This window comes from Volvox carteri (assembly GCF_000143455.1).
Source record: "Volvox carteri f. nagariensis unplaced genomic scaffold VOLCAscaffold_86, whole genome shotgun sequence".
NCBI classification, from domain to species: domain Eukaryota; kingdom Viridiplantae; phylum Chlorophyta; class Chlorophyceae; order Chlamydomonadales; family Volvocaceae; genus Volvox; species Volvox carteri.
In genome coordinates, this window is record NW_003307629.1 from 202,999 (window position 1) to 224,244 (window position 21,246).

Here is a 21,246-nt window from a genome sequence, read left to right on the forward strand (position 1 = left end):
ATTATCTGAGATGATAATCTTTTGGTATATTAGTCTCTACTGCAGTGCACGGCCAGCTGGCCCGATGGCTCTACTCTTCGGGAGTCTGGAGCCCACTGTAACAACCACACACACGAAGGAGTACGAAGGAGCGTAGTGTAACCAAACAATCTCAGCCGGAGAAAAATAACTGGAAATCCAAACTTAACTTTTGTTACCACTATGGCTTTCGGCCCTTTCGGCCTTCGTGAAATAAGAAATGGGCGCCAAGAAACGATGGGACAGATTGAAAGATCAAGCAGCAGGTGCGATTGGCGGGTAAAATGATGATCGAGTCTGTGACCTGAACTGCTTAATATGCCAAAAGTTGTCGGAGCCTAAGGAAACTGCGAGGAAATTCCCAGCTCGCGTCTTGATCACCTACCCTTGAGAAGCACCGCAAGCCACTATAAGGACGAGCCGCATTACGATTTATTGTTAGTTTACGACCCAGTGCAATTTTTTAGCTTGCCTAGCGTGACCTGTTTGCCATGGGTAAAGCGTGGTTCTGTGAGTTCCTGTGTAGTCAGTCGTGATTACTGTACGCCGTGATGCGCCTCTTAGTGCTATAACCATCTTCACAACGTGGTGGGGCTCTGATGGGATATTTCATAATCATTTAGAACTTTTAGCTTAGGAGCCTTTGTCATATGCCAACTTTCGAAAACACAGCAACGTTTATTCCAAGTAGTTGCATTGCTAGGGTCTATCAGCCCATTCTTTTGAATCAATTCTTGACTATCATGTCATAGCTCGAGGAAGTCCTTTTGCGGACGACGAGGCCAAGAAGCGCCCTCCATGGCCGCCTCAGCTCTTTTATATGCGCTTTTCCTAGCAGCAGTCTGGTCAATATATGCAACTGCTAGTGCGATTAGTTGTAATCAATGTTTCGGGGTCCCAGCTGAACCTGTCTGCACAACGGTGGGCGTCACCCTTTCCTCTCGCTGCCTGGCGGAGTGCCAAGGCCTCACCGTGGCTCAAAAAGGATTCTGCCAAGGTAAGTTCATAGGGCTTGGTGTAACGGTAAATCCATGTACAAGGTTTCAAACTTTATAATCAGGATACATGACTTCCAAGCCAACGATTCGAATCATGCTTCACAACAACATACTGCTTACCTGTTTATGGAATCGCAACTAAGTCAATACATCTCTTGCATGATGTTCGTACAATCCACTTCACCAACTGACAGTCACAGTTGACGTTCGCTGCCTAAATGCGTTTTGAAGCCATAAACCTCGTTCCTTGCCCTTAATAGCCCATAAATCCCTTTCTTCCTTGGTTGAAGATTTTATATGCCTTCCTTTCATATGCAGAATCCGACCCGCTTTCGAAGGGGCTGTCCATACCTTTCGTCCCCGGGGCGCCGTCGGGCGACCTGAATATTGGCACACGCGTCATCGCTAACGGCAGCAGCAGCACTAGCAGTGGCATCAACGGCAGCAGCGGTAGCAATGACCAGGGTGCGGGCCAATTTGTGGTGTCTAGCTTTGTGGAGGACGGTTTCGTGTACGTGGGGCACCTGACAGTGACCAAGGAAGGCCCCGGTCCGGGAGACGCAGCAGCCTTCATCAGTAGCTTGTTAGCGTGAGTTCACCTTCTGGACTATATCGAAATGCTATCCACAGGAAAGGAGGCGGCGGCGGTGTGTACCGTGTGTACTGTGTGTACCGTTGATATGTTTGCGCTTAGCAATTCATAGCATGCCATCACCCATTGGCGGGATCGAACCCGCAACGTTTACATAGTGAGCTTGACACGTTTTCCTGCTTATTGGATCTAAAATGATCGGGAAAGTTTTGCATGGACCTATGAGGCTCCACACGATCACTCGCTCCTGTGGGAACCTGCAGGACGAGGAGCGCTGCATCGGAGGCTGGTGCCAGTACCAGTACTGTTGGCGTTAATACCAGCGGCGGCAGTGCATATGCTACAGCCGCGGCAGCCGCATCCAAAGCCCCAACACAGCTGCGAATACGGGCCATCCGTGTGACAAGGGATGGTGCAGTGTACATGGAGTCCCAACCTCGGGACGTTGACTTGGGCATCCTGCCGCGGAGCAGTCAGACGAACCATTCCAAAATTGATGCATCAAGCCAAGAGCAACAGGACCAACAGCCACATGAAGGTCATGACTACGGCATGGCTCCGCCGCCGAACGAATTCAGCGGCAGCAGGGTAACCCAGGGCAGCGCAACTCGTAAGGCGCGAAGGCTCCAGCAGCAGCTAAGTCGCCATCGTCACACGGGGACCAGAGGGCAAATGCTTGCAGCAGGAGCTATTATCACCAGCAGGTGCCCTCGCAACCACACCTCGTCTTGGCCTACGCTGAATGAAATTCTGCAGCAGCAGCGGAAAAATTCGGATCACGAGTATGCCCACGGGCATGAAGTGGAACAAGCAGAGGAAGAAGAGGGGGAAGGGGAGGCGGGCACGGAGCTGCAGCAGCCAGGCCAACAGCAGCAAGAACAGCAGCAGCAGGGACAAGGACAGCGATCCAAGCTCAAAAAACTAGGATTGCTGCAACAGACGCGGGCACATAGACGCAGCCTTGTAGATGATCGATACCCTGCGAACGTGTTGGTCTGGCCGCACACCGTCATCGGGCGGCTGACCTTCACCGTGAAAAACACATGGTATCTTTGCACTGGTGAGACCGCGGGGAGAATAGCCGGGGGCCCAGGTTGACAGCAGCGGGCGATCATCACAATAGTTGACGCTCAACTGTGTTTACCTTATCGTACTGCTATCTGAACTGCGCATGCCATATGCATCACCGGCGGCTTCATTATGTCTTCATTATTTGGCCACCCCATATGTGGTATATGACGTACAGGCACATGGATATCGCCGTACGACGTCTTGACTGCGGGCCACTGCGTAATAGACATCAATAAGAATATCCAATCGCGCCTATTCACATTTGAGGCAGGAAAGGTACGGAGAAATAAGGTGGCCGGCGGCTGTATAGAAGACAGCTGGGTACGTACGGCATGAAGGGCATCCTGCCCGTTACAGAAGCATTAGAGTATTTGCTTGGGGTGCTAGGGCAACATACGAATGTTGCGCGAGGCTCTTGATTTCATCACAAATGACCGGCGTGCGCGCTACAGGAAAGTCGAAATGGCCACGCTACTAGACGCAGCTTTCGCTTCCCTTCCTTACGAACATCGGGCGCACACGCCTCGTCGCGCCTCGATTTCCGTAACTTCAATATCACGTGCGTGATCTGTCTGTTTCCTTCTCTTCCCCCCCCCCCCGTCACACTGGTGCGACCGCGCCGCTGTTCCAGCACCTGCTGCCGCTGCTGCTGCATCTAAATTTTCTGAAACCCGAATACTTCCCATCACAGGTCGCGGACGTTGTCCCCGATGGCGCCATTCCTTACTCCTTCTTCACATTCTACCGAGTGGAATACCCCCGGTAGGAGAGGAATACGCAAGTGTAGACAGTGTAGACGTATGCAAGACGGGGGATCTGTAATATGTAATCTACAATCTGTAGCGGAGTAGTGGACGGGTTTTGACTAAGTGATCGATGGATGGAGGTGCCGCCCGCAGCAGCTAGAAGGCAGAACCAGATGGAGCGTCCAGCCTACATTCTGCTTCGTAGATTATAAAGGTGCGGCCACCTTTACGACCAGCGACATAATGCACACAAAAGACTGACGGGCATACACGCACCATGACGTCAAAGAAAACACTTCCGCAATTATACGCACACCCTAAGTATTCTGCCGTCTCTGCCCTCGCTACCGATAATGCAGCACTGGCGGCGGCGGTGTCAACTACTTTGACATCGCTCTCATCCGGATGAAGTCCCCAACATTGTCCTACATGGGCATCAAGTACTCGTGTACACAGGTGCGAGTGGGATCGTGTGGCAGGAACTAGGTAGTGCGGTGTCTTGGTGTGGGAGTGGTCATGCGCATGACCACCAGGGCTGTGTTTGCGGTCCTGCTCGCTCGATCCTCTTACATGCAGTACCATCACCTCGTTACCAGTGGAACATTAAGTACGGCAGAATACGGCTGTGTACATAAAGGCACAGTGCTAAGGCCGCGCCACGGCGACATGGTCGGATGCATGTTGTGCCATGCATGTGACTCCCTGCTGTGCACATTGCAAATTTGCTTGGTAGGGCCTGACTAAAGATGCAACTGAAATTGACGGCCACACAAACGAGAAAAGAACAAGCTGGCTTCTTCACAAGCCATGGACCTATTCGTGTGCTGCTGCTGCTGCTGCTGCTGCTGCTACTGCTGCTGCTGCTACTGCTGGTGGCAGATCGACTACCCGAAGACGCAAACTTGTGGCTATGGACAAGAAGGTTACGCCTACGACTACCAAACATGTAAGACAACCAGCACGTTGCTGGTGTTATCTTCGCAGCGTACGTGCGTTTGGAAGCTGTAACCTAATAATTAAGCTGTAGCTGTAGCTGTAGCTGTAGCTGCCCGTCGTGTAGCTGTAGCTGCCCGTCGTGTAGCTGCCCGTCGGCCTTTGCCCCATCCAATCGACTTTCCCTCCCCACACGTTCCAAACCTACTAAACATGTGTGTGTGTCGAACCTTGATATACGTAAACCAGGCGATGACTGCTACTTTACCAGCAACGGCTGCTACCCCACTGTCATGAGCTACAATTGGTGCTTTACCATCGGTGGCCAGTCGGGTTCTCCCATCTTCGACCTGAGCGACTACCGCATCCTGGGCGTCCTCAGCGGAGGTCCCAGCAGCCCAGAGCTCGCCGACCTGTCCATTTGGACACCTATAGATGCGCTGCATTTCGACAGCCTGACGCGGTGGATGTGGCAGCCTGGGCAGGGCGCTGACGAGAAGACTCCGTCCCCAACACCGCCGGCTGACTTTGGCAACCAAAGTTGTAAGTTTGTTGTTAGTAGTACCATCCTGACCGAGGTGGCTGCTGGGTGTCTACGTGGACTATGTACAAGCCTTTGGTGCGCTGCCCACTCCGCACCCGGCTGTAGCCATCAATACGCGCGCTCCTCATGGCAGCCGCCCCCGCCGCATGCTTGTTTGTGCCTCGTTTCGCAGGTTCTATAGGCCAAGCAGGCAGCATACGGCTAGTCGATGGGCCAAACGCTGCAGTTGGGCGCGTAGGTAAGGCGTGAGGCAGGCGTGCGGGAGGTTGAGAAGCTGTATTGTTCCCGGTTTTCATTTCTCTATGAGCAGCTGTCAATTGTCCCAGGTTGCAACCATGGCCATCGTTGGGAACCTAGGCCGATTCGGAAGGGCAACATCGCCCACGTTGCCCTTGCCGCTCTCGTTTGCCTCTTGAATCTGTACGGTATATGTACGGCCAGTTGGAGGTGTGCACGCTTACTGAAGGACGACGGATTCTTGGAACAAAAAAGGCCCGTCCTGTATCTGCGCCGCATACTTTCCCCCCCACTAAATGCACCCACCCTTGCTGGTTTGTGTGCTTGCTGCCAGAAATTTGTAGGGATGGCAGCTGGGGCCTGGTTTGCAGCGAGGATCCCTACGATGTCCCAAACGCCCAAGTCATATGCAGGTGGCTGGGCTCTCGCTGTTGCGTCCGTCGTGCCCGCATAGAAGGGGGTTTGAGGGTTTGAAGGGCATGTTTGAGCGAGATGGAAAAGGAGTGGGTAATCGCAGAGGACCTTCACCGAAACAAGCACTGTAGTCCACGCTTGCGCAGGCTGTGTATATCAAGCCAGGATTTGATTTAGGCAGGCTTGGTTGCTCGGTCGCCGTGCGCGCATGGTGCACAATACATGCGTACTGTTCTTGCCACACTGCAGCGTTATAGGCAAGTTGCTTAGTACGCAGACGCGGTCGGTTAGCAATATGCCCAGCACGGAAAGCGCTTGGGCGCCGTCCTGGCTCACTCAGGCGTGTGAGCAAAAATACCTATGCTTGCGGAGGTCGATTCGCCTGCGTGCGTGGGGAAGGCCCTCCTGGTGGCGGATCAGTTGGTTAGGACCTTATACATGGAAATCAGTTAGAGCCCGTTAGGCCACTGCAACGGTGCGCAACAGGCAGGGTCTGTGCCTCCTGACTGCTTTCCCCTAGCCACTGATAAGCAAGAAAGCAACGGTAACATCGGTCACATCTACGTTTCGTCAACGCCCAGACACGCACCTCTTCCGTACTTCACGAATATCGATAATACGTCACATATGTGATAAGTGCCCAACCTTCGCCTTGCTGTACCCCTTTCTACCTGCGTATGACACAGGCAACTAGGTTACTCGACCGGACGCTTCGTCAGCCCGGACTACTTAGGAGATCCCCCTAAACAGCTGCGCACCTGGCTCCTTCCCACCTGCAACGGCACTGAAAGCAGGTGAGGTGTGCATATGTAAAAGCTGTCCGTTAACGCTGTCCAGGGTACGCAAGAAAAGGATATATAAGTCCATGCATAGGCGCCATTTCTTGGGTACCACTTTATACCCCCATCCTTGCACCCGGAGTACGGCTAACTGCAGAGCGGGTTGTTGAATACTCAACTCGCGTACAGTTTTGCTTCATATCATGCATACAATGACCTCATGCATTGCGCCACGCTCTCAAGTACTGTTCTGTATTGCTGTGTTGTGCTATGCTGCCTTGTCCACCCTGTGATGTGTTATGCACGGTCCGTGATCGACCTGCTGCGGTTTCTGTTCCTGCGTCCGCACACTTCGTAGCCTGGCGCAGTGTCTGCCGCTACTTGGCGGCACCTGGGGCAACGCCTCGTCTCTCTGTTCCAGGTCTATCACTGTAGATTGCGGCACGGCCAACAGTGCAAACATGACGGAGGACAGGAACCCCACGTCGTACAAATATCCTTGTGAGTACCCGCCTGCGGGCAAACCAGCAAGGAGGCATGTTAGTGGTAAACAGCTGGCCACTAAATCAGCTCTGGCGCTGGTGATGTCTGTCTGTCTGTATGTATGTATGTATGTATGTCCGTCTGTATGGTAAGCCCACAGTAACGGAAAGAGTGTTAACGCAACACCGCCCTTCGGGGCTTCGTTATCTTGCCTCAATGGTTTTAAGAGGGGTCCGTCGCTTTCAGTCCGCTGCCGGACGGCATGAAGCAGGCGGGCACGGTAGCATACACACGGCACTGGTAAAGTACGACTACACAACCCTGCAATAAGGCTGCCGTGTGAGTGGAGTAACCATGAGGAGACCAAACAGGAGCACCACCAGGTGCTCGCCTCTGCATGGCCGACGCCGCATTTCCTGCCCCGTACATTTCCGTCCTGTCCGCCGCGCTTCAGGTTACACTGAAGGTGCGGTACGGCTCCAGGACAGCGACAGCGCCTGGTGGGGCCGCGTGGAGTACTGCAGCCGGGGGCAGTGGGGCAGGTAAGAGGTAGCTGGATTGATACGCCCGGGATTCAAGGGGTGTATGGAGGGGTGTATGAAGGGAGCGTTAAGCACATTCGCCTCCGTCTAACATGTTACATCACGACTTCAGAAAAACACCGATTCGATGGGTGCAAATTCTTTGATACGCCCGGGATTCAACATGAAACACGCACCAAACACGCTACAACATGAACCATGCACTGCAATTGCACGGTCCCTTCCTACGCAGCATCTGTCACGACCTATGGGATGACCTGGACGCTGCAGTGGTTTGCCGCCAGCTGGGGTATCCGTACGGTACGGCGCTTAAGGGTGCCGTGGCCAACGGCCAGAGCCCGCCCGGTCCGGAGGGCATGCACATCTGGCTACAGCAGGTATGTCTGTATGTTTTTATGTCGTGTATAATGGTAAAATGCTTCGTTAGGTAGCCTGTAGGCCATTTTTATGCACATTATACTGTTGATTCGCCGCTTAAGTGGCTCCTCGGCACTGGTCATGTACAAGGCGTGACGAGCAGGAAGTCTGCAGATAAGATGCAAGCGTGCATTTATCATTACCACTTTGCTTGTGTACTTGTATGCTCGCCTGCCTGCCTGTCTACGATTTTCTTCCTGTCGGAATATGCTGTACTCCGGGCAGGTCTACTGCAGGGGGCATGAGAGATCCCTGGAGGACTGCCCTGTGCTGGTGCCTCCGGGTCAAACTGGGTGCAGCCACCGGGCCGATGCGGGGGTGGTCTGCTCCTTGACATCCTTCGACGACAGCATCGGAGTTGCCCCAGCGGCCGTTGAGGACCTATGTGAGTTCACATTCTTATTAACCCTGTAAACCCCCCTGCATGCACATTGATGTAGCTAGGGTTCACGGACCCCGGGAAATACTCTATTATTTTATTGCGCGTGCTACAGAACTTCCCATCAAGCCCTGTACAACAACACCAGCCATTGAATTGATGAGGTGTTGCTGCATCCGACCTTACCATTAAGAGACTCGGGAGTTGATGTCACTGGCTGGTGAAGTTTCCTTCGCATCGTATACCCAAAACACTACAAGGTTGATGCGCATGCCTGCCACGGCACCACGGGTTTAACTATCTTGGCGCATTTAGCGTCTTCACCACTATGCACGCCGGCGTGCATGCCCACCATGCCCTACGCGTTTTGCTGCGCTGTCCAACGGCGATGACACAAACCACACCCAGCTTTCATACCCCATCCGTAGTTTCAACGTGCTCTCCACTTCCTTTACACCCCTTAAAACTCGGAACGTGTGCTCACTTCATCTTCGCTTCCCCAGGCTTCTCACCGGGGGATTTGCGTGTGGTGGATTCAGATGGCAGCAGCAGTGACTACAGCGCCTCCCTTGTGGGTCGGTTGGAGGTGTGTTACGGCGGCCAATGGGGCGGGGTGTGCGCCATGAGCTTCAGTGACGAGGAGGCCACCATCGCTTGTCGCCAGCTGGGGTACACCTTTGGGCGAAGTATACCAGCAGAGCCAAGACCAGGTGTGTCTGATTAGCTTGATCCAAGAGCACCGCTTGCCTGCCATCAGCTTGCCATCTGCAGTAGTGCCGCAGTAGTGCTCCGCCTCATCACCATGACCCTCCTTGTGAGTGGTGTGCTCAAGCGATTACCCCCAAAAGCACACAGGCAGTAGCACACATGGCAACGGCAGTAGCTAAATCCCCTATTGCGTATCGTCAGGCGACAGTCCCCAACGAAGTGCCATAATGCATGAAAACAGAAAGTTAATGTGTTAAACAGCGAGAGAGAGAAGAAGCCACAGCTGACTAGTTCCCGTCAGAAAGCACAAGCAGGTGCCCCTGCCTGTTGTATCACGGCTACAGAAATGCACCGATCGGCGGATATCACAATCCCGGGACACAACAATACCTATGCATTATGTACGTAAGGGTGCATGCCTTTATGGGAGCGAGTGTCTTACGGAGGACGCACAAACGCACGCACTGGCTATTATGCATAAGCTACGCACCCGCAAACGAGTGCACGTCCTCAGCAGGGATGCCCATTTGGATGAGCGAGGTGAATTGCTTCTGGCCCGGCGGCTACTATACCTTCTGGCCGTCGAGGCTTACATCGTGCACCTTCTGGGGTATGGAAGACGTCGGCTGCCCGCTCCGAATGGTGACGGGTGTGGAGTGCGCCAACGACGCGATCGGGTTCGTGGACAGACCGACGCCCTGTGAGTAGTGAGCAAGGATGCGAACCATTTCAGCATGCCTTGGATATACAAAGTAAATGTAGTGCTCGCTCCCACGCGCATGTGTACGCTCTTACATGTGCCTGCCCTGGCGACCTGTCATGACTGGCCTTGGAATTCACATGAGTTTATTCACATGCATTGCTGCGCTTCCTTGGAGGAAAAACGGCTCCTTAAAGCAAGGGCTCCTCCGAGCCAGCAAGTGTGACTGTTTGAAAAACCCTTCGAATGCGACTTGTTGCGAGACGGTCTCTTCACCCTATGTATATCTGTTTGGAGGGCCGCCATGCAGCGGTTCCTTGCGATTCGCCGTTCACCGTCCTGCCAGCAGACGTCGTCGATGACGGGTTCGACGATGGACGTACAGAGCACCACCCATCCATTTACTGAGACATCACCTACCGGCGTTTGCTACAGGCAGCTTGGAGGGTGCGCTGCGTCTGGTAGGCACCGACCTGGGCGACCTGGGCAGGCTGGAGATCTGCCAATCGGGCTACTGGGGAACTATTTGCGAGAGCGGCTTCAACCAGGCCGCCGCCACGGTCGCCTGCAGGTGTGGGTGTGTGTATATGTTAGAAGGGAATATCTCAGACGCGTGTGTATGTATGTATGTATGTTTTGGTGTGGGATAATACCAGTCGGACAGATGCCCCGTGTGCAGATGTGTGCGTGTGTCCGTGTGTCCGTGTGTGCGTATGTACATGTGCTTGTGTGTGTGTTGGGGAGTTTAAGCGGGGAGTGAAGTTCAGTTCGGTTGAGGCGGGTGCAGTAGACCAGGGAGGCCTAGAGGACACAAGCTAGGTAGGTGGATATTTTTACCTGAGGTGAAACACGACAGTGCATGCATGGAAAAATGCACGCAGCAAGCAGAGGCGGCCAGATCATCGTTGCATATATAGCGGCCATTTACGACTGAGGGGTGCTTGTGTCCGTCTGTACCTCTACGCCGTAATGTCCATTGCCCGCCATAGCTTGGACGCATGCCACCCCTCACTCTGTCATATACTTGTTGAGATCTGCATATCGAATCTTGCCATCAACGATGAATGAGATCGAACATTTTTTTGATGCGGACGCTTTAATGCTGTCCATTTCTCCCTGCTGCTTGCTCGCCTGGATCACAGACAGCTGGGCTATGCGTCCGGAAATGTTCTGCCGGTAAGCGATATGCCTGCTGACGTGCACGTCCGCTAGTTGAGATCAGGGCCCTATCGCCCCTAGGTCCTGCGGGTCCCTATGCCGGCGTCCAGCAGCCCGCAGGTATGCATTCGTACATGCAGCGTGTAGCTTTGCACGGCACCCCTTCTTACCTGATGGAAGAGTAATGGCGGGCGCCCCTCACGCACACGCAAATGCGCTGCCGTAGGCCCAAACACCGATCATCCAGCCGAGCCATCGTTTCTTAAAGCAGGCGCTTTCCGTGCAACATACACGTCTTGCTTGCAGTAGCATGCGCGTGTGCGCTGCTGAAATGCACCTACATACGGACTTGCATACCCCCCAATTCGTGCGGAACTTAACGTAAATCATGCGTACTGTCATTCTGCATGGCGCACCCCCGTTTTCCCGTACGTGGGGACTGTCTGTTTTGCTGTAATCAGGCTGCGCTGGCTGTTTCTCTGTTTCGTGCCGAGTGCCAGTTGTGTGTACGGCCTGCCCCTTCAAAGCTCTCAAAAGTAGCGCAAAACCAGTCCGATACACCGTTCAGAACGGTTGTTAATAATGGATAGCGTACATCAAAAGGATGCTACTTATGCTTTTTGCATGAACTGACTCGAAAAACGTGTCTCTACACTCAATTTCTACTTACATCTCTTCTTACATATAGAGATCCCAACCAAATCATCCAACGCACTTTTTGCTTGCTGGATACATACACCCCCGAGAATGATCACATGCACGACCATTGCGTTAAACTCATTGCCCTATAGCTCCTCATGCGGTCTGATGGTACGCTGCCGCCGATGTACGGCGGCCGTACACCAGTGTGGGTCTGTCTGTACATACACGAGCCCTTGCCGCGTGGATCATTTTTATCCTATATCTTCTGAGCTGCAGGAAGGCCAGGTCGCTCAGGGCCATCCGAACAGCACCGTGTGGGTCGGCGACTTGCGTTGCTTCGGCAATGAGGCGTCACTGGCAGAATGCGCCCTTAACTGGACAGCGAGCATGTGCAGCCACTGGTAAGTTCGCTCGCAGCTTTTCCTGATCCTGTGGTAGGGGCATGAGTCGAGTATGTGGCGCAGGCAGGGATAGATGTGGATGTGGATGGATGCAGGACCCGCTGCGGGCCCCATCGTTGCGCGTCTGCGGGATTGCGCCGGTGTGGTTATTAATTCACATCATTCTCCCTCACTCAAGCGCTCGCGCGTTGCTCCTGATCTCTGCCGGATATGTTGCATGATTGCGCTTGTGCAGGAGTGACGTTGGAGTGAAGTGCTCGCGGAGCCATCCCCCCCCGCCTGCGCCCCGCCGCCCACCTGGGCCGCGCCAGGCGCCACCTCCGCCTGGTCCATTCCCATGTGAGTGGTGTGGCAGAGACCGTCATAAAACGAAAACATGAAAACGGTGAATAGCTTCCGTACAATGTCCTGATTTGGCAGCACCATCCCGTACATTATCCGGTCGATCAAACGAGTTCTCCAGCTGCTGAAGCTGAATGGAAGTGCCCTGTACTCGCGCATGGAGTCCACAAGATGCATTTCACAAAGTACGATTACTGCTAAAGGTGCTGCTAGTACGGGCCGTACTGCAGCCGTTCCAATCTGTCCAGTCGATCCGCTGCTCGCGCGCATACATGTCTCTGTTACGCAATGGTGCCCGACAATGGCAGGCCCCAACTCGGGAAATGTACGGCTCGTCGATTCCATCGGACGCATCACGTACGACAGTGGGCGGTTGGAGATCTGTCTGAATGGCCAATGGGGGACGGTAGGTATGGGCCAGGTCAGCAGCTATCTAGCATCTAGCTATCTAGCGCAGCCTGTCATGTGAAAAGCAAATTTTGACTCGGGGACCATTAATGACCCCCCCGGCATATGTGAAGGGTCCCCACGATGAAAGGGTTAGGAGCTGACAATGGCCACCCACCAGTATTTCCTCCAAGCAGATATAACGCCTGCAGCCTCTGTCTGCGTGCACAGACCGTCCACTGACACGTTTTTGGATGTCAATCCAAGTCACCGTCAGACACCCTTCTGGGGCGCCGAATGGCCACGGGCTATGATTGAAATGGCCGCCAAATAGCCGGGTCGAAGTAAGGGACTCAATATAAAACAGAACGTTTGAATGTGCCCCACTCTTATCAAATGCGTTTCGATACAGGTTCGAACCTGTATCAGTGCAATCACAAGCTGTCATTCTTAGTAATGGTTTTTCCGGATATAGCTCGCTGGCTGTGCAGCATCAGAGTTATGGTTACAAGGCTGTTTTGGTCTTGGAGCGAGGGAGTCCTGTCACCCTAATGCGACGCAGGTGTGCGGCATCGGCTTCGATGCCAAGGATGCGCACGTGGCATGCAGGTGTGTACGTACCTACGTATGTATGTGTGTATGCGCGTGACAATCCATCTGATGTGAAACATGCGGTTTATGCACTGCCTGCACGTCCCGTACGCATGCAGGCACTTTGGCTTCTCGACCGGTGTGGTTGTACCCACCATCGCGCCCAACCCCTACGGTCCGGGCACGTATCGTCAGCCTATCAACATGCAGGACGTCAACTGCAATGGTAAAGAGGAGCGCTTGACACAGTGCGGCTACTCACGTGGCGGATCCTGCACGCACCTGTAAGGGCACGTGTGCTTGAAGGGAACATCGCCGCAGCGATCTTGCATGTGCGTGTGTGCGTGTATGTGTGTGTGTGTGTGCTGATTTGAGAAGACGCTTGAAGGTTGCTTGTTTGCTCCTGTCTCGCCTTTCCTAGTTGTTTCTTCGTGCGCCTTCTATGCTTTCGGAATACATATCATTTCAGGCGGTTTTCCTCCCCTTGCCTCCAGGAGCGATGTGGCACTCCTTTGCACTTGGGAAGCACCTCCTCCTCCGCCGTCCATCACCGCCGCCCAGCTTGCATCGCCACCGAAACCACTATCGCCGGCCCCGCCCCTGCCGCCGTCGCCAAGGCCACCACCGCCATCACCACGGCCGCCGCGTTCATCGCCTCCGTCGCCACCGTCCCCGCCAGTGCAACTGCAACCGCTGCCGCCGTCACAGCCACCGCGTGCTCCACCTCCGCCGCCACGGCAACCGCCCCTACCACCACCCTCGGCCCCACCATCCCCGGTACCAGTACCTCCGCCGTCGCCATACCCGCCGCCGCCACGGCAACCGCCCCTACCACCATCCTCGGCCCCACCATCCCCGGTACCAGTACCTCCGCGTGCTCCACTTCCGCCGCCACGGCAACCGCCCCTACCACCACCCTCGGCCCCACCATCCCCGGTACCAGTACCTCCGCCGTCGCCATACCCGCCGCCGCCACGGCAACCGCCCCTACCACCATCCTCGGCCCCACCATCCCCGGTACCAGTACCTCCGCGTGCTCCACTTCCGCCGCCACGGCAACCGCCCCTACCACCACCCTCGGCCCCACCATCCCCGGTACCAGTACCTCCGCCGTTGCCATACCCGCCGCCGCCTCCGCTGCCATCACAACCGTCGGCTTCACCGGCACCGCCTCTGCTGCCTCCACCGCCGTCGCCACTTGTGGATGACAGTACATGTAAGCTTAAGGACATCAGGCAGGCGACCGGTAGTGACATCAACGACAGATATGCAACGTCGCTTCATGCATACGCGTGCATCATAATCCAGTAATTCCCGGCCGATGGATGAGTCAATACGTGTTTGTGCCAGGGCACCGCATTGTCTAAGAAAGGGGCCCACACCCATCTATGGTAGCACGCGAAGGAATGTCCGGTCAGTAGTCAGCTTTGCTCGGTCTGACTTCGAATGATATTAGGGGGCGTAGCGGCAGTTCGCAATTCGTGCGTCTTTTTGTAGAGGCAAGACTTATAAAAGCGGGGAGTTGACCTGCCTTTTCATCTCTATTGGCTTCTTTTCTCTATCTTACAAGTTAATATCTGTCTATATATTTTAACAAGTGTTTGTTAATAACTGTCTAGAGGCTTGCCCAGTTCGCCCTCCATAATAGTTTTGAGCCCCGCGGAAAGGAATGCCTCACAACTGCTGTCTGTACCCGTTCCCGGTCCTAACATCCGTGACCGCCATCCGCATCACGAATCGACGGAGCCCTAGCTACCCGCTGCTGCAGTAGCTGTGTGCGTGTGCTGACCAGTACATGTCCCCGCTAATCTGCTGCACCAAAACCCGCGGGCAATACTCATCTTTGTGTTCAGGTGAATACCCAGGGGACGTCAGGCTGGTAGGCGGTAAGTCCCCCAACAACGGCATGCTGCAATACTGCGGTGACGATGGCAGCGGCATTGCCCAATGGGGCTCTGTCTGCGGTACGGGATTCAGGCTCGCAGAGGCGCGTGCGGCCTGCAGGTAGGTAGGCATGCACATACACTTCCGTTCGTCGCAATGCATGGGAATCGAACAACGCATGTCGTTACGTATGTATGTAAGTGATGGCTGGGATGAAGTTAAGACAGTCCTTGAAAGCGTAGGCAACGTAAACAGGCATGCGGGTGGTGGTCCCAGCGCGTCGCGTCACCTATACCGTCCGTCACTTTATCGGTGCCGGGCGGGCTCCCCCATTAAAAAAGCAGCAATAAACGCTGGACTGCACATCCCCACTACGACTCTTACTCTCATACACGTCCCGCTCGTATTGCCCAGTATGCAGTTGTACGGGGGTTTGTGCACCCTCGCTGGACCATAGCACGCAACCCCATATGTGCGTTTTTGTGTGTTAAAACTTCTAGGGTTGCCGTACCCGCCGATGGTGTAACGAGCCCATACAAATCCTGAGGGGGCGCTAGCTAGGGCCAGCAGAATGAATTTCACTACCTATAAGGAGCAACGGTCATGATGCCTCAATCTAAAACCTGCCTATTGATTGCCAGATGTGCAGGGGGTCACCAACAGGCATGCCAGCATTTGCATGGATGCATGGATGCATGCACCAATCGGTGACCTGGCCGATTTCGTTGGAACCCGCTTGGGTGGGCACTTAGGGTTTCGGTCATGGAATCAAACGTATTAGCTGCCGCCGAGAAAGGGCCTTTGCCGATTATTAGCGTAATGTTGATTTTGTGCATGCCGTACTGTACGACGGTACTAAACAACTAGACCGCAGGGCGCAAGTTGAACGATTATTTTGGCTATAGATGTGAACAATACGTACTGCTGCTGGCCAAATTAATAACATCTGTGTGGTAAGGCGCGTCGTCACTTGCCGTACGTACGTCCCCAAGCATACACTTGTACGTACGATTCAGTGTACGGGTTAGCAAAAAGCTGATATCCATGTATCGTCCGCTTCCCGTTCTATAGACGAAACCGCTTTGTTGTTAGTCGCCGTGACACTGGTCGCCTTGGCGGCCCATTTACAGGCAGCTGGGTTATAAGGATGGCTTTCCGATTTACAAGCCGTACCAACCGACGTGGGGAGCTAACGGCCAGTACTACACGTTCCAGACGAACCCCCCTCTCATGCCCATCATGCTCGGAGGCGTGCAGTGCCCCGTCGGTGCGGAAGACTTGGCCACCTGCAGCGCCTTGGCCATGCCTCGTCAGTGCATGCACCACCAGGATGTTGGTACGTTTTTCTTTCGTACCACCGTCATTTTATTTCTTTTTGTATTTCACGCGGACTGGGTGGGGTTCTCTTGCTTTTTTAGTTTAAAAAAGCTTAGGAGACCTAACCGAAGCGCGGCCTTGCTAAATTAAAACATGCTAAAAATTAACCGTGGAATAACGGCATTTGCACATGCACCGCAAAGCAGGCACATACGTGCATGTATATTTTGTATTTACTGTATTTACATTATATGCAGCATGCGCGTCTCCTCGCCCGCGGCATCGAATGTCGTCGTGTTTGGCTGGTAAATGCACAAGTGTGCCGGCCTCTTGCCATTCCTGGCATTCCATGCCTGCATATGTTGCCCGTCGCTTACCTTTTCAGCACCTTGCGGCCTTGTGGCCTTGAACACTCAAACTTGCTTGATTACTTACGTGCCTCCTGACAGCTTGTCCTCTTAGCCCCGCTCGCCAAGTTTCTTGCCCACACGTCCTCAACCCATTGGCTACGCAGCGCTGGTGTGCATGAACTTCATTCGGCAAAGCCTCAGACGGTACACATGTAAGTGAAGGGGCTTTGGGAGTTTTTGAGGTGCTTTCCTATCCACGGGTCTGGTGGTTTGGACTAGCTAATGCTTGGCGGGCAGCACAATCAGCGCATACGACGGGTAATCATACCACGCCGTCGTACAATTTCAATCAATCAACACGCCTTCGCTGGACATCATACCTTAAATCTGCTGTTAGCTAACTATAGTGACCTGTATGCAGCAGCTTAGAAAGCTGGAAAAACCTGAGTGTCCTCAGGCCTGAGTCCTGGACCCTAGCTTGCAACCTCCATATCCGCATGTTCAGCTTCTATACCTCGCTAGCGTGTGATGACTCTCTCTATACATACATATACACATAGCGCACTTGCACGTGATGGCGGACTGGCGCACACTGATGACATGGCTGGTCAAAAGCAGAAAATGATTCCATGCAGCAGGTCTGCCGGCCGGGTAGGTGGATTCTTGCCTCCCAGCTGCAGCCATTCGTAGGTTCGTTGTGTTTCGACCTGTCTGTTGGAGATCTGAAACTTTGGGTAGCAGTGGAATGACGGAGGTTGGGGAAGTATACTTGTAGTATATTAATAAAGCATCTATCGGCCAGCTATGAATGACGACAACAACGCGCTCAGACGCGAGGGTCGTCATCATCACTCGTGGTGGCGGCGGTCAGTCCGCGTCTCTTACTCCTGCTGTACTCTCTATCTGACACTGTCCCCGATGAACGGTTACCGCCATTGCCAGATTCCCCAAATGCAAACTGCAATTAACTCTCCCCCTCCTTGCATTGGGCTTGACGTACAGGCAACAACATGGGCGCGGTCCGGCTGGTGGCAGGCAATTCCTCCAGGGAGGGTATCGTGCAGATCTGCAAGGGCGGCCTTTGGGGCACCGTGTGCGATGACGGCTGGGATGACGTGGATGCCAACACCGTATGCAGGTATGTATGAATGTATGTATCTACAGAATCTAGGTGCGCATATGCAGGCGACATACGAAGTGTGATTTAGAACGGTAAGTACGATGTGTAAGGCCAGGCAAAGAGTACTCAGGCAGATGCCAAGGGAGCCGATCCCTTCTTACACGATGTCTCTTGGGCTGACGTGCATGAAGGATGTGCGTGCATTCACGGCATATACACGCACACACACGATTACGTGCAGTTGAGGCGAGCCTCATGCCTCATAATGAGGAATGATGCGGCAGGGTACACACATCTGAACATCGCATACATAACAATGCAATTCGCCTGCTGAAAGGGTGAACAGATGGACATACATACGGCCGTGTCACATCGATCGTGCATGCATCCGTGCTCGTCCATTATACCCGTGCGCATACACATCACCACCGGCGTCCACACAGTACTGCTGGAAACGTATGCACGTATGCTTGTTCATATACGAGCGCATACCCGAACAACATGTAGACGTGTGAGGCATCATGGAGCCATCAATAATCCTTCTTGACCCCTTCTTACGAATTTCCTCTTCCCTCTTGCGTAATACTTCGCTGGATGCAGGCAGCTTGGCTATTTCAAGGGCGGATGGGCGTTGGGGCCAACGAGCCGGAACATCAAGGGCACCCGAGCGGGACCCTTCCAGCAAGGCCCCCAGGATATGCGGGTTTGGTTAACTCAAGTCAACTGCACCAAGGCCAACAATAAGTTGCTCGACTGCGCCAATGGCGGCAGCGCGGCTGTGACCCAGAGCTGCAAGGCACATGTGTGAGTGGTGGTGTCGGCGGCTGTTGGGTTCAGGCTGACCTATCTGTAACTACTACCGCCACGGCGGGTTCTGACGATGCTATTTATACTTAGTGTCATATTTGGAATTGCGGGATTAATGCGGGTTCAGGTTCTTGGGCGGCTTTGGGTTGGGGCATGCTAGAACATTCACCACGTACGTAATACAAATGTCGCGTCGTACGACAGATGGATTTATAATCCCTTTGCCCAGCTGGGTGTACCATCAATTCGTTAAAAACCTCAAGTTCATCTATACACCAATACCCATCTCCCTTTCTCTCCATGTGCTGCTGCTGATGACAAATGCAGCCGAGACGCTGGTGTGATCTGCAACAGCTAACACGTGGGGCTGTGCGGGGATGCGCTCCGTTGAGCCAAAGACATGAGCGGAAGATCGATCTATCTACGGGATCGACACGCGGGTCGGCGCTGCAATGCGCAAAAATAGAAAAACGTACACAAATTTGCGGTTCATGTGCTAGACAGCGCCAGCAGCAACCACGCTGGTAGGTGTGCTATGTGACGCGCAGTCGCGATTTGTGCAGCGGGAGCGGGGTGGAACTGTGCTGGCTTGTTTAGTTGCCTGACCTCTTACCTCAAGCACATCTGTATGTGGGGCAAGGTGTACCTTGCACTGCTGGTGTACCACGCAGCAACGGCAACAGCAGCAGCAACAGCAGCCGACGCACGCATGCACACACGCACACACGCACACGCACACACGCACGCACACATGCACGCACACGAATTACTCAAGCCAACAACTGACGTGGGTGCGCCTTGAGTGCCCGGATAGACACATGCATGCATTTTATCTGGCGGACAATTACAAACGCAGACAGCTTGCGATAAGCTGCGGATGGGCGTATTATTAACTCCCGCTAGTTGGCTGGTGAAGTGCAAACAGTTCTGGAAGCGCATCGGATGTTTATTCCTTATTGATCATTATAAATGCTCATTACGTTTCATGTGGCCCGGGTTTTCGTTTGTCAGCCAGCCACGTGGGCGCATGGAAATGTCAGCGCCATTGTTTGGCTGCGTACCGTACTGCACACGTTCGTATTAGCGCTGTCCCGGCTCCTTGCCTGGCGTGTAAGCACATGACATCCAGTGATGAAACTGCATGCATGTTTGAGAGATTAGCATGTGTATGTTGTTACAGGGTGGTTAACTTCGCCAGCGGCCCCCTTTCCCGGGGCAGTCCCTGCTCTCCCCTGCTAGAGGGGCACCCTAATCCGTCACCCCATCCGACTTCAGAATGTATTCGTTGGGTTCGGCAACTCACCACCAGCATCCAACCAAATCTAGCGGATCAACGGCGCATCAACTTAGTTCCTGGTCAGCTCGCAAGTTGATATTATCACGTCCTACACCGTCCATATGATGGGGGGCCACCTCCCATTTCATCACTCCTCAAACACCCGAGGAGCTGGCAGGCGGATTTGAACCCGGGTCGACTGGATCGACTGGGAGCAGAAGTCAGGCCTTAACTTCTGCTAGCCGCCTGCCTGTGTATGTGTGCATGAAGCGGCAGCAGGCGGTATGTAGACCTCACGTTACTGGAAGTAGTTACGCACGCCCCGCCATGCATACTTACGTACGTGCGACACACGGCATCGTGTATAGAATTTAAGTTAAGAAACAGCTTATTTCTTTGGACACTTATAAGTCGACGCGCGCTCAGTCGTGTTTTACGGGCTCGGACTTGCATGCACGCACAAGCCTCCTTCCTCCCGTCGGCAGCGGGATTACGAAGGTCCTGCTACGTATCGTATACGAGCCGATGGCGAGCATGTGAAACAAACTACTCGCTCCTTGTCATGAACTAGTTCGGTAAGTATTTTGTGGCTAAATTTGGCTAGCTGCTGTTGGATGGTGGGACGCATGTATGGGTGCACATTCAAACGTGTGAAAACTTGTTTGTTTTCACGAAATTTATGCTTATGATTGCGTACAGCAGCTTACGTATTGACGCACATGTTGGTGCGCGCGCGGATGAAAAAAGTCCAGGACGGCGGTAGGCCGACACGACGGCAGCGGCGTGGGGCGGGTTCCTTCCTTACGGCGGCGGCGGATTGCCGGCAATTTCTGCTTAACTACTACTGTCGCTTGCCGAGTTTCTGATCGACGAGGAGGGTCCCGTGGAGAGTCTGTGACAACGTCGTGTCGTCGGTGTGCCGTGCGTCGGTCTATCCTGTGCCTTTATTTTATTCGTCGCGAGTATGTTGTAGATGCATGCTTGAGTCCTCCGTCGCTCCGTTTTGAGTAGCTGGGTTCAAGTAATGCAATTTGTATGGTGGCGGGATCGCCTACTGTTGTTATGCAGTGTTTAAGGAGTTGCTTGGCTCTCTTTGGCGTTCTCGAACCTGCTCTGGATGTGTGTGTATGTATGTGTGTATGCGTGTGTGAGTATGTGTGTGTAACTGTTTCGATCTGGGCTTGACGCTGGCCGTAGACACCTAACTGTAATCTAACGGGAACGACCGCAGAAGTACTCCACCATTGCTGGGGCGTTATATCGGTCAGAATCAGCTCTCCCTTATCAACGTAAGACGCCTTCACCAGTTCGAATCCTCAAGCCAGCCACATGCACCAGCGCACATGCCAAGCAACCTCCGATCCACCGAGCGCATGCTTTACAGCTGCGCGATCTACCAATGCACTTATA

The 21,246-nt window shown here is 53.8% G+C and overlaps 1 protein-coding gene across 1 annotated transcript; it reads left to right on the forward strand.

The window, feature by feature from the left end:
• Positions 1-201: 201 nt before the first annotated feature.
• On the forward strand, positions 202-20,376 carry VOLCADRAFT_107987 (uncharacterized protein; the record flags this gene model as incomplete). Its single annotated transcript, XM_002958096.1, has 28 exons — positions 202-284; positions 1,872-2,668; positions 2,855-2,955; positions 3,311-3,441; positions 3,785-3,881; positions 4,688-4,901; positions 5,075-5,140; positions 5,474-5,552; positions 6,240-6,347; positions 6,691-6,833; positions 7,270-7,357; positions 7,590-7,734; positions 8,000-8,159; positions 8,657-8,863; positions 9,379-9,561; positions 9,997-10,132; positions 10,704-10,737; positions 12,074-12,101; positions 12,413-12,525; positions 13,054-13,100; positions 13,202-13,308; positions 13,867-14,298; positions 14,936-15,086; positions 16,097-16,302; positions 16,798-16,845; positions 17,636-17,771; positions 18,354-18,557; positions 20,322-20,376. 28 exons carry the CDS (start codon positions 202-204, stop codon positions 20,374-20,376), a joined length of 4,299 nt encoding a protein of 1,432 aa, XP_002958142.1.
• Positions 20,377-21,246: the final 870 nt, after the last annotated feature.